This window comes from Xyrauchen texanus, chromosome 22 (assembly GCF_025860055.1).
Source record: "Xyrauchen texanus isolate HMW12.3.18 chromosome 22, RBS_HiC_50CHRs, whole genome shotgun sequence".
NCBI lineage: Eukaryota > Metazoa > Chordata > Actinopteri > Cypriniformes > Catostomidae > Xyrauchen > Xyrauchen texanus.
The window spans coordinates 38,780,621-38,794,859 of record NC_068297.1 but is presented as its reverse complement, the minus strand read 5'-3'; the positions used below and the strand labels follow the sequence as shown (position 1 = coordinate 38,794,859).

Below are 14,239 nucleotides of genomic sequence, written 5' to 3'. Positions count from 1 at the left end.
ATAAATGTTGGGAGAGAGCAGCTGCTTTCTGGAGCTACGAGTTGTGGAGATCATCTACCATTAGAAGATTGCAAGAGCAGATGCCTGCCAAAAAGATGGAAGTGGCAAGAGTGTTGAATGGCATGCAGGATCCAGTGCTGTTGGATGTACATTTTGTGGGTGTTTTTTAACTGGTAGTGGTAGTTTTGGCCTCAGCACTGCTCAGCAGGTGGACTGAGGCCTGAGAAACCTTCTGAGAAAGCACATATGGCGGCAGCTCCGGTTACCTGACAGATGATGATGCAAAATTGGATCAAGGGCTCAGGACTTTTGCAGGAACTTAAAGTGCTCCAGTGTTGAATTTAATCCTCTCCATCTCTACAACACTTCAAATAACATAAAGTAGGTTCTGCTTCTATTTGGTCAGTCATTTCAAAAACATTAAATGCATTATCCTTGTTTCTATTTAGCTTGAAGCTGATGGAGATGTGATAAATAGTGTTCTGGATAATCTAATTTCCCAAACTGAATATGATGTTGCTGTCACTCCAGTCTATGATTCCAGGATAGGAAGCCCAATGCTTAAACAAGCTACTACAGGTAACTCACTTGGGATTCCATAATCTGTGATATATCTATTTAAGCTGGCATAATACCTGAATTCAACATGGTTTATGTGTTTCAACAGTAAGAACACAAACTCAGTTAATCAATTTATTAAAACAACACCATTGAGTTACCAATAACTCAATGTCTCTTTCTCTTCATACTAGATGTTGTCCCAGCTCCAAAAAATTTGAGGTTCTCCCAGGTGACCCAGACCAGTTTCAGGGCTCATTGGGAGCATGGTGCACCTGACGTTGCCCTTTATCGCATTGGTTGGACAAAGAGAGGAGAGAACAACTTCCAATATGTAAGACATCAGAGACTGTACTGGTTTGTAGTGTACTCCTACAAATTGCCTAAATGAACATCCCTGAATCGTTCGCAGGGACAGATTCAAGTTTCTTGTTGCCCAATAAAATACTCTCTATATGAGAATCTCCCTTCTCCCTAAATTGTAAATGTCACATCGTCTTGCTATTGCTACTTGCAATAACATGGTAACATTAGGAGGCACTTCACGGTTCATTGTAAGGATGTGCATAGCAACTGTTTATAAATTTGGGATAACCATGAGGGTTCACAAATGGTTATTTGGTTTTCCGTTGGGACCTGTGCCGCAGGATACAATATTTTGTTATTGCAGTCTATTTCCATCAAACACTTCTCAAAATAACAAGGAATAAAATCCGGAGTGCACTATGAGTATACATAGCACAACACATAATACTGTAGATCAAATTATACAAGCACTCTCATTAAAGTCAAACACAAATAATCAAACTGCCACTGGCTGTATACATGCACACCGGGACAAAAGGGAAAAAACACTGGCTTAACATTTATCGAGCGCCGGGTGAAAAGCAACCTGAAATCATGTGTAACAGTCACATGAAGTCTTCTTTGCAACACAAACAAAAACGACAAGATGTGGTGCTATGGTCGTAGACATTCGTACAACAAATTTACATAGAAAAACAATTGAAAAACAGCTTGGACGCATGCAAACTCACGTGTATACAGCCCCTACCTCGCCTTATACTTGGAAAAACGAACAGTTTGTCGGGTTGCAGTGAGCTCCACTTTCTAGGTGGAATGTCCATGGAGGGGCACCAAAAGAGAGTTGGGAAGCAAGTTGTTTTCAGCTGTACAGGGTGTAATACAGTGAAAAGGAATGAACATTTTATAAACTGTAACTCCTCAACCCAAACCCTAAACCTAATCATTAGTGGAGTAAAATTTAACGTTAGAGTGTAAAATGTAACTTCAAATCATGCAAGTCAGTAATAATGTAAAAATTACTTTAAAGCTGGATGTAAACGCTGGAGCCGATTCAAAAATGTCTGATAGAAGATGGCTCAGTGAGTCGGCATAATCTGGCTGATCCTAGAGTACTGGATCTCTCTGAAACAACACGCTGACTTCCCCTTCCCTGTTTAGCATGTCGGTATACAGTTGTAGTGTTATTAATATTTCATTATTTTCATGCATATAGCCCTATAAATACCTCATGAAAGGTAGATATTCACAAATGTTATTGAGTACATTTGTTACTTCTAATTATGTCATGTACAATATAACCATGTTGCAGTTTTTCCATTTAGACTTACGTAATGGTTATGGTTGATATTGTTATTAGTTAGACTTGTACACTTTATTTAATGCATTTTTCTACTGATTTTTTTTCATTGATTTTCATCTAATGAGGATACAAAGAGATTATTATAATTTTCTCCCAATTTGGAATGCCCAATTCCCAATGCACTCTCTAAGTCCTTGTGGTGGCGTAGTAACTCGCCTCAATCCAGGTGGCTCCGCGTCTGAGACCGTCAATCTGCGTATTTTATCATGTGGCTTGTTGAGCACGTTACCGCGGAGACCTGAGCTTAAATACAATTTTAGCTCAGTCAACAGCATCTGTGACATACTGTTGATTACCAAATAAAATAATTATGAGTCATCCTTCAGTATGTAAAAACTAGAAAACACCATAACAGCAATGCACTGACAATGGGTCTGTACGAGTGCAAGTGCACCAAATAGTTAAAAAATTGAAATTTGAAGCTTATAAGTTATGATACTGAAGTTTTTCATTCTTGCGGTTGGAGTTAGCTCCATGTAAAAAGTGCTTTGTGAATAAGTACATCACACTAGCCCGTTAAGTCCTCGTGGTGGTGTTGTGACTTGCCTCAATCTGGGTGGCGAAGGACGAATCTCAGTTGCCTCTGCGTGGTCTAAGACCATCAATCCATGCATCTTATCAAGTGGCTTGTTGAGCACATTACCGCAGAGACCTAGCGCGTGTGGAGGCTTCACACTATTCTCTGTGGCATCCACGCAGAATTCACTACGCGCCCCACCAAGAGCAAGAACCACACATTATAGCAACCATGAGGAGGTTACCCCATGTGATTCTACCCTCCCTAGCAACCGGGCCAATTTGGTTGCTTAGGAGACCTGGCTGGAATCACTCAGCATGCCGTGAATTTGAACTCCTGACTCCAGGGGAGGTAGTCAACATCAATACTCGCTGAGCTACCCAGGTCCCCACAAATAAAATATTTATTCTTTATCAGTAGCTCATATAATGGATTCCTGTCTTTCTCAGGATATCTTGAACAGTGATGACACCAGCACTCTCCTGGAGAACCTTGAACAAGACACTATGTATGATGTATCTGTGACTGGCATTTATCCAGATGAGTCTGAAAGTGAAGATCTGCTGGGTAGACAACGCACATGTAAGAAATGATAAAATACTGATAACACATTTCAGTTTACCATTACTGCTGTGGAGACATATTTGTGTATTTGACATATTTTTACACTTTCTCATTGTACCCTCCTGACTTAAGTGTCCAAGATCATAACACCTGGTGAGTTTGTTGTTTTTAAGATATATAAGATATATGACATTTGACATATAGATTCCATATGGATCCATAGATTTTGTTGCATAGAATGCAAGATTGAAATGCCTGCTTTTCCTATAGCTCGTAGTGGATCCCCTCAAAACCTCCAAGTGTTCAATGCAACCACCACCTCCCTCACCACCAAATGGGATCACGCCCCCGGACGAGTCCAGAATTACAGGATTACCTACGTACCAGTTGCAGGAGGAAGACCACAATTTGTAAATTCCTTAAACATTTTTTCATTCATATTATCTGACTGATGACGGCATTAATCCACTGATTCAATACAAATCAAATGGCGACTCAAAAAATGAATCTTGTGCATGCATGCATGGAAAGTTTTGTTGAAATCCTTTGTATCCTTAGGCAAAGAGTCATTGTTTCTCAAATATTTAAGTCTTATTCTTAAAGTAGATTAATATATAGAGTTATAGAGTTTATAGAGTTAGATTAAAGATTTCAGATGATTAGCAGACTTTCACTTAGAGTTTAAGGCAGGGTTTTAAGGTGTAAGAATTGTATCCATTGTTGAGCGATTGGGGTATACATTGCATACAATCTCTAGATTAATGCCTTAGAATAGTAAAGGACCAGAATGTGTTTACATCCTTCAGTATGTAAAAACTAGAAAACACATTCACAGTACTACACTGACAATGGGTCTCTATGAGTGCAAGTGCACCAGATAGTAAAATAAAAAAATTGAAATTTGTAGCTTATTAGTTATATTACCAATGTTTTGAATTCCTGCAGTTAGAGTTTGCTCAATGTAAAAAGTGCTTTATGAATAAGTACATCACACTATCCTGTAATCCTTGCATGGATATCACGCAAAAGTTACCAAGTTAACAGTTTCATGTTCAACACATTCTCATGACAACTTATGTGCTAATTTATAAGAGATGGCAAAATCATAAGATAAAACTAGGCTTGTACAAAAAGGTACGACTTCCAAATTGGTACAATTCAAGCATCACATTTTAGCTGGCCTTCTATGCAACACTTTATTTGAAAAGAGGAAACGCCTGTGAACTGAAATGACTAATGTATGTCAATAGCCTATAATCCACTTACCTCTTCTCTTTTCAAACTTCAATTTTTTATAACTTTTGTGATGCACAAAAGTTATTTCCCTATTAAAACCTTAGTTAGGTTAGGGGTAAGTAAGGGGTTGTTACAATTTCTGGTTTCGTTTTGGGTTGGAGTAACAATGGGAAAAAATTGTGTTACTATCGTTGGTTGGTTTGGTTGTTTTTGTTTTTTCTCAATGAGAGTACAAGCCCTATGTTTTTGTATGAGCCATTTCACAAGATTTCTTATGATTTCGTTCTATTATTACGACTTCTCATGAGACCTTCTGCAGAACACAAAAGAAGATTTTGAGAACTGCCCCATAGACTTTTTAAACTTGAACCCTTTTAAGCACCTTACTGTAACCTTGTAGATTTCTTTAATATAAACATACAGTATACTTAATGGTGGATGCAATTCTTTGAGTTCACTAACTAAACAATTCATTCTCACCCTACAGACACAGATTGGGGGGAAGAAGAACACAGTTATTCTGCAGAAACTGACCCCAGATACACCCTACTCTATCACTGTTGCCGCAGTCTATGCAAATGGAGATGCCAAAGACATTTCTGGCCAAGGAAAGACATGTAAGTTACCAGGATGTGGCCAGCTACTTTGAAGTGATTTTTTTAATCCTATAATTTCTTATTAAGCACATACCCTTCATTCATGTACATATTCATTCCTTCATCCACTAATTATTTCACCCCAAACATATATACATACTATGTCGGAGCTGTAGACTTATGGGCAGTGCTCTGACTTAAGGTGCAGTAACATCATGGGTGACTTGGGTTTGAGTCCCAGGTCAACTCTTTTCTCAAAGAGTGTCTATAGCTCTGCATGTGGTCCAGATAGATGGGCAGGGTGTGAACTGGACACCGCAACGACAAGGCCGGGTCTTCCTACTCTGAAGAGAGCGCTTGCAGTTTCACTACCTGATCCTGAAAGGGAGTGGTGAGAACTTTGGGCATGCAACTGGACCGGGGTCATAAGATCACTTGAGAGTGTGCCGGCCAAAATTCCAGGCATTCGCTGGTGACAGAGAGTGCCTGCAGTTCCCGAACCCTCTTGATAGAAGTTAGCGCCTCCAGGAGGGCCATCTTCAGTGACAAAGTGCTGAGCTCTGCCTGCTCCAGGGGCTCAAGAAGGCTCTCTTTAGGGCAGGTAGGACCACAGAGAGATCCCAAGAGGGAATCAGGCGGTGGCCTAGGAGGATTTAATCTTGCACCCTTGAGAAAACTGGTGATCAGTTTGTGCTGCCGTGAGGGTCTCCCATCAAGTGTATCATGATACGCTGTTATAGCAGCCACTTACATCTTCAGGGTGGAGGGAAACAACCGACCAGACCACAACACAGACCTGACCGCATATCTCTGTAGATCTTCATCGCGGGAAAAACACCAATTTGCGAAGAGACGCCACTTCAGAGCGTACAGCCGCCTCATGGAGGGGACTCTGGCCTCAGTGATCATGTCTATCACCACTGGTGGAAGGCCTGCTATTTCCAGAGGTCTGGCTGTGGGTGCTGGAGCGTGCCCTGCTCCTGAGTGAGAAGGTCCTGCCTCAGGGGAATGTGCCAGGGAGGGGGTATTGCCAGGAGCATCAGGTCTGAGAACCTAGTCCGTTTGGGCCAGTGGTTTAACCATCAGGACTTGCTGCCCATCCTCCCTATCTGTGCACAATGTCTGTGCAACGATGTTCACTGGGGGAAAAGAGTACTTGCACAGCCCCTGAAGCCAGCTGTGCACCAAGGCATCCGTTCCAAGGGGAGCCTCGTACAGGGTGTACCAAAGCGGGCAATGAGAGGACTCTAAGGAGGTGAACAGGGCCACCTGCGCCTCCCCGAATCTCTCCAAATTAGCTGGACTGCGTGGTGCAGCAAATAGCAAGGTGACAGAAAGAAAACATATGTGCTCAGCTCCTCAGCACAAATCTGAATGAGTTGTGCATGCCATCTCCTTTTATACCCATATGTCCGGGGCGGAGAGCGGCATGCAAATTCATTGGCCTTTTCTGAATAAAGCAAAGGTGATTGGGGCTCTCAAGAGCGAACCCCTAGTGTCACTACATCGACACAACGTCGAGTGGTTGACAGACAGGGAACAGTAGTTCATGCTTTCATAACTTCATGTCTCAACTACTGTAACCACCTCTTTACTGGCCAACCAGCTAAAACTCTTGCCCAATTATAATACATCCAGAACTCTGCAGCTAGAATTCTCACTAACACCAAGCGTTCTCTACACATTACTCCCATCTTGTTTAGTCTTCACTGGCTGCCTGTCTCATGCCGTATTAAGTTTAAAATTCTTCTCCTGACATAGAAAGCTCTCAATGATCTGGCACCTCATTATATATGTGATCTGCTGCATCACCAGCACACACTCTTCGATCTTCTGATTCCAAATTGTTGTCTATCCCCAGATTTTGTCTATCCACATTTGGTGGGAGATCCTTCAGTGTAACTGCACCTAAACTGTGGAATTCTCTACCTCAGAGTCTCTGTGACATCTCCTCTATTTCTATCTTTAAATCTCAGCTTAAAACATATATTTTCTCAGTGCATTATCTATCTATTACTGATTGATGTTTTCTTCCCCCTTTGCAATTTAGATTGTAACTTCTGTTGAATTTTATATTAATGTACTTTGTCCTGTTAAAAGTAGACAGAGTGTAAAGTGTCTTTGAGCTTGTGGAAAGGTGCTATATAAATAAAACTGATGATGATGATTATTATTATTATTGCTTAACTTTCCCCCAGGAGATAAAGTACTGTCCTATACTATTTTCAAATAGTATTTAATTGACAAAAATTAGGCCTCTATTATTTGATTTTTTTATGTGTGTTCCCATAGTACCGCTGGGCAGCGTGAGAAACATTCAGGTCACAGACCCCACCATCAGCACTCTTAATGTCCGCTGGGAGCCAGCCGAGGGGATCGTACGGCAATACAGGATTTACTACCAGCCTGTCACAGGGGGCATAGAGGACATGGTACGTCTCACATCACCTCGTCTTGAGAGTATCTTCTAATTTGTGGTTTGTATTAAGGCTATTGTATTAAATATACTAAAAGATTTTAAACTTTGGCACACAGCTCATCCCACACCATGAGAATAATACCTCTTTTTTTCAAGCAATCAAATTGTTGAAAAAATCCTATAGACATTGATTGACCCAAGTTGTTGGGTTACTCAAAAAAGTAATCCACTACAAATTATTAATAACTTCTATAAAATTTTAATCAGATTACTTTGTTGAATACTACATTGGAAAAGCAATCACAATACTAATAACTTTTAAGTTACTTTTTTATTTTTTTCAACAAATTTAAAATAATGTCTATTTATTGTTCATTGTCAATTCTCCCTTACAATGACTTGTAAGGTGTATGCCCTTTACAGAAACTCAGAGATGTACATATGATCGTAATTCATGTTTTTAATTCTACATAAATAATAACATTTTAGAAATGTGTTACCTAAGTAATGTACTTGAAAGTAATTAACTCAATTGAAATTAGTAACTGTAATCTAATTACCAGAATTTAATATATAAATAAAGTTTCACTACCTTTTTTCTTGTTATTTTTTTACTAAAATATTAATAGATTACAGTAAGACATTGCTTTATAATCATATTACATGCCAACACTGGATTTATCTAGGGAAGAGAACGTCATAGAGACTGAGTAGATTATTTTTCTTTTAATAGTTTTTTCTTCAGAATATGTAATCTAGTTTTATGTTGTTCTTACAGGTCCAGGTTCCCGGAACCACTACCAGTACAGTTCTGAAGAACTTGCTGCCTGATACAGATTACACGGTAACCGTGGTGCCAGTTTATGCTCCTGGCGAGGGCAAGCGCATGTCACAGAATGGAAAAACCTGTGAGTATATAGAGAGTTTCCCTACTTGACCATCAATGTATGTTTAAAGGCAAAGCATTCCTATACCCTTCCATTACATACTCCCTAACAACAGTCACCCTTTTGTCACAGTTTTCAATCCAGAAAGTAAAAAGTGCATTTTCTGGCTTTTTTTTTTCTTCATTTGAGCTTTGTACATATAAATTGACTCTAAGATACTTATTTATTGGATTGATCACCAGAGGAGAAATGCCGATTTGTTGGCAACCCTATAAATGTGTCTCCAATCAGGAGTGTCCTTTACGGGTGTAATGAGTGGGGATGCTAGTGCGAAGGAAACTGACAATCTATTTCACCAAATGGAAAACCCAGGGATATGCAATGACATAAAAGCAAGCTTATTTACTACCCTCAACTAAATACTCCTCATTCTGAGTGTAACTAACAGATGTTGTTGCCATCATTATTGTTCCACTGCTCAATAATGCCGTGGTTTGCTTCCCATTATTTGTGTAATTTTGTTCTCAGGTTTGCTTTGTGTTGATATGCTGTGTTAAAGTGTTGACCACTGCTTTTGTTTAAAATCTTGTATCAGGGATTTGTTGTTGAAATCCAAATTTGTTCCATACATTCTGTGTTTTTCATGTCAGTGATTCATGACATATTTGTGTTAGTTGACTATGCAATATTATTGAGAGATGTGTGCTTTCAGTGGTTTCTGCAACTAAAAAGACGAATCTCACAAAAACATGTCCACATCACATTTTAGGACGTTATTAGGACTATTGCATTTTTTATTTTTTTACAAAATGTACATATGATCTGATAACATTTGCAGTATAACAAATACTGGTATGTTGTAAATACTTTACACTTTAAATATATCATAAATATTTTATTGCATAAAAGTAAGAAGAACTATATATATATATATATAAATACACTGTAGGGTCTGGACCAACCAGACACACACTAATTATTCATTATATACAAAGGTCTATGAAACTCCTCCGAAACTAACATCCCAAATGAAACGAACACCCTGGCAGAACCAAGTCTCAGGTTACAGGGCTGATAAGGAGACTTTTACGACCTCCAAAGGAATGTTCAGAGAGTGCTGATTCTCACTTAATTCTTACTGAGAAGGAGAAATGAACCCTTTTAATCCTATATATTCTATATATATATATATATATATATCCATGTGATAAATGTATTGACATGTATCTAATGTTCCATCTCATGATTTTCCTTTATGTTGTTTGGTCTATGTTTTCTTGCAAACTCTAATGGGTTAATGTTTCAGACTTTGCATACTATGGTTAACCGAAATCATATGTGTGGCATATTTGGTCTCTATAACTTGGTATTTTGAAGATCGAAATGACTGTGTACATGATATGTCGATAACAACAACATATTAGTATTACAAGAATATTTCCTAGTTTCTTCATCGGCTACCAACCCTCCAGGGTGCACATGCAGTGAGCACTCTTAGAACAAAGAGCAATAAACCAAATTCCCGCCTGGAACTTACACCCTTCTTATTGGTCGAGCCAATGAGAGGTGGGACACGTTTTCTAAGGTTATAAATTGCATCCACACCGGCCCTTCTCTCTCTCTTGTTTCTTGTCCTCTTGCTTTCTGGTCCTCTTAGCCCTTTCTTAGCTCTCTGAGCCTCGTGCTCTCTTACTCTCTTGGTCCTTCCTGAGAAGTCCTAATGAAGATGATGCTGAACTAGAAGGCCCCCAAGGACTCCCAAGCATGCACCAGGCTACGGCCTTGTCTTTCCATTCACCAAAGATCCTCTGACTCCCACTGGTTCTCTCTTATCAAGACAACATCATCAAAGATCAACTGGAGCCTCAACAAATTGCATCAGGACAGTTTAATTCAAATGGGACATGCAAGTATCAAACTTAGTCTCATTATTTGATACATTAAGTATCCTTACCCCTTTCTAAAAAGGGCGTGTCAGAACTAATATGATGGTTTGCTCAGGCTGTTGATCTGCTGAACTTCAAACAATGCTATAACTTCTTGCCTTCCTGTATTCTGCTTCAGCCCTCTTTCCCTTGGTAAACTGTATGCATGTATGTATATGTATGTTAGAGTAGTTTAAATGTTTAGTCTAGTTAATAAAGTCTTGTTCATGTCACACGTAAAGTTGTCTGTGTCTCAAGCTCATATCTAAAGTCACTAATCATAGATTTTGACTACTTGCTCTTAATACTTAGTAAGAAAGACATTTCCCATGCCCCGGAAATGTACATTTCTATTAATTAATTAATTAATAACCAATATTGAGTGTTCACAGGATGAACCGAGTATTTGGTTGTAATGTTAATGTAGCTACATCAAGTTAACCCGATTAACTGATCCAAATATTCATAATCGATTATAACAAGTTATGATTGATTATTAATATTTCATAGAGCTGATTCGATTATTAGGAACACCATACTAATACTGTGTTTGACCCCCTTTCGCCTTCAGAACTGCCTTAATTCTACGTGGCATTGATTCAACAAGGTGCTGAAAGCATTCTTTAGAAATGTTGGCCCATATTGATAGGATAGCATCTTGCAGTTGATGGAGATTTGTGGGATGCACATCCAGGGCACGAAGCTCCCGTTCCACCACATCCCAAAGATGCTCTATTGGGTTGAGATCTGGTGACTGTGGGGGCCATTTTAGTACAGTGAACTCATTGTCATGTTCAAGAAACCAATATGAAATGATTCGAGCTTTGTGACATGGTGCATTATCCTGCTGGAAGTAGCCATCAGAGGATGGGTACATGGTGGCCATAAAGGGATGGACATGGTCAGAAACAGGCCGTGGCATTTAAACGATGCCCAATTGGCACTAAGGGGCCTAAAGTGTGCCAAGAAAACATCCCCCACACCATTACACTACCACCACCAGTCTGCACAGTGGTAACAAGGCATGATGGATCCATGTTCTCATTCTGTTTATGCCAAATTCTGACTCTACCATCTGAATGTCTCAACAGAAATCGAGACTCATCAGACTAGGCAACATTTTTCCAGTTTTCAACTGTCCAATTTTGGTGAGCTCTTGCAAATTGTAGCCTCTTTTTCCTATTTGTAGTGGACCCGGTGGGGTCTTCTGCTGTTGTAGCCCATCCGGCTCAAGGTTGTGCGTGTTGTGGCTTCACAAATGCTTTGCTGCATACCTCGGTTGTAATGAGTGGTTATTTCAGGCAAAGTTGCTCTTCTATCAGCTTGAATCAGTCGGCCCATTCTCCTCTGACCTCTAGCATCAACAAGGCATTTTCGCCCACAGGACTGCCGCATACTGGATGTTTTTCCCTTTTCACACCATTCTTTCCAAACCCTAGAAATGGTTGTGCGTGAAAATCGCAGCAACTGAGCAGATTGTGAAATACTCAGACCGGCCCGTCTGGCACCAACAACCATGCCACGCTCAAAATTGCTTAAATCACCTTTCTTTCCCATTCTGACATTCAGTTTGGAGTTCAGGAGATTGTCTTGACCAGGACCACACCCCTAAATGCATTGAAGCAACTGCCATGTGATTGGTTGATTAGATAATTGCATTAATGAGAAATTGAACAGGTGTTCACTCACCTAATCCTTTAGGTGAGTATATATATATATATATATATATATATATATATATTCCTATATATTGAAATTTAAAAAAAACATGTCTTGGGATCCTTCATCCGAAACTGCATGCGTCCAGCCGTGTTTAAATGCGTCATCATCTTGAGTGGATGTCAAGCAAGTCCGACAAACTGTGTCATGAATGATGCACTATACACTATGCACATAATATTCACTATGCACTCAGCTATGTAGTGCATGAATTTTCAAAGTGTAATATTGTCCCAAAAGGTTTTTACTACACAAAAGCATTAGCCATTTAACAGCTGATGGAAGTGACATTTCAAATGCATGTTATGTGTTGCTGCTAGCTTTAGCATGTTAGCCTTCCTTATTTCAACACTGTATCTCAAACAACTTATATATTCACACAGTGCAGGGTAATGGTAAAGCTTTCAACTTAGATTTGTGAGGTGCTGTCTTTCGCTGAGTGCATGAAATGTCCAACATTCCACACTCCGTTTTGATGGTTGAAGAAGTACATCATTCGAGTACTCATATTGTTGCATTTTCAGTTTTACAATACTGCTCACATTACGCACTAAAAGATTATGTCGAATTGTGTAGTAGTAAGCGGTTTGGGACACAGACTCAGTGTTGTCTGTTCTGTGTACAGCTGCGCGTTTGCCTCCACAGCTGGAGTGTCGCATACTGCCCCCTGCTGAAAACAGGTGGTACTTCAAGCTTGAATTACTCTTAAGGCGGGAATATTATATATAAGCCAGGAACACACTTAATACACTTACTAAGTAAATCAGAATGGCTAAAAGAAGCTACTCAGAAAAGCTGAATAAACAGTTTTCAGCCAACGATCCTGCATCTGTGTGGAAATGCCTGAAAAGCATCACCAAGAACAAGACACCTCCCCCTCGCTCTATAGAGATTCAACTAATGGCTGAAGAACTGAATGTGTTTTACTGCAGGTTTGAAAAGCACAGTCTCTCACCCCTCCCCCACTCTGATCTTCACACACACACCAACAGGAGGAGGATGTGTGCCAGGTCTTTTGGAAATAAAAGACTATGAAAACTTCAGGCCCAGACAGTGTTTTACCTGCCTGTCTGAAAGTCTGCACTAACCAACTGGCCCCCATATCCCTCTCGGATGCTTAATTAGCCTGATAAGGGACCGGGTGTATATACAGTCAGGTCCATGGGGAATTCACATGTTTAATTAAATAACTGTACATACCCTGACCTTGCACATACATTACCACTTGCACATGTACAATTGCCATTCTGTTATATGTCCTATTATTTGAATGTCTATTTATACTCTTACCTTGTTTTATTTTCCGTGTCTCACTGTAATGTTCTGTGTGCATTTGTTTCTCCTATCACCAAAGAAATTCCTTGTGTACGTGAGAACACTTGGCAATTAAGCTCATTCTGATTCTTATTCTATAATGGTCCAGGGACATGATTAATTGCATATATACTGTATGTATGTTTGTATTACGGTGATGTTACGGAACTGGGGGAAATGCTGAATTGTCCTGAAAGTAATGCAAAAATCCATAATGGTCCTAAAAACAGGCTCAGTTTAAACTATACTAAATATATGAATTTATTTATTTTGATTTTGGGTTGAAATATGACTCTGACATTTTCTTGAGAGGATTCGTGAGATTTGCCAAAAAGCTAGATTTTATGAGCACACTCTTTCCATCTGTTTTAGTTTAAAGGCCATTTTCCCCAGTCATGTGAAGTGTCTCTCTTCACTCATTTGAAATTTGTTTATGTCACGTATCTGAGAATTATTATACTCTCAGATACTTGCCCAAAGATTTGGTCAGATTTATTGGATTGATCACCAGAGGAGAAATGCCAATGTGTTGGCAACGATATAAATGTGTCTCCAATCTGGGCTTAATGAGCCTCCTTTATGGGGTGTAATGTCTGGGGATGCTAGTGTGAAGGGAACTGACAATCTATTTCACCAAATGGAAAACCCAGGGAGATGCAAAGACATAAAAGCAAGCTTATTTACTGCCCTCAACTCATTCTGAGTGTAACTAACAGATTTTGTTGCATCATTGTTTTTCCACTACTCAATAATGCCGTGGTTTGCTTCCCATCATTTGTGCAACTTTCTGATCTCGGGTTTGCTTTGTGTTGATATGCTGTGTTAAAGTGTTGACCAC

At 39.6% G+C, this 14,239-nt stretch overlaps 1 protein-coding gene across 6 annotated transcripts in view; it reads left to right on the top strand.

Moving 5' to 3' along the window:
- Positions 1–14,239, top strand: part of LOC127662172 (collagen alpha-1(XII) chain-like) — a 145,684-nt gene that overhangs the window by 65,870 nt on the left and 65,575 nt on the right. For all 6 annotated transcript variants that reach the window (XM_052153242.1, XM_052153241.1, XM_052153240.1 and 3 more), the window contains 8 exons: positions 450–579; positions 753–892; positions 3,191–3,323; positions 3,438–3,458; positions 3,576–3,715; positions 5,029–5,158; positions 7,430–7,569; positions 8,335–8,464. In XM_052153242.1, coding sequence (XP_052009202.1) covers positions 450–579; positions 753–892; positions 3,191–3,323; positions 3,438–3,458; positions 3,576–3,715; positions 5,029–5,158; positions 7,430–7,569; positions 8,335–8,464 — 964 coding nt within the window. The remainder of the gene's footprint in view (positions 1–449; positions 580–752; positions 893–3,190; positions 3,324–3,437; positions 3,459–3,575; positions 3,716–5,028; positions 5,159–7,429; positions 7,570–8,334; positions 8,465–14,239) is intronic.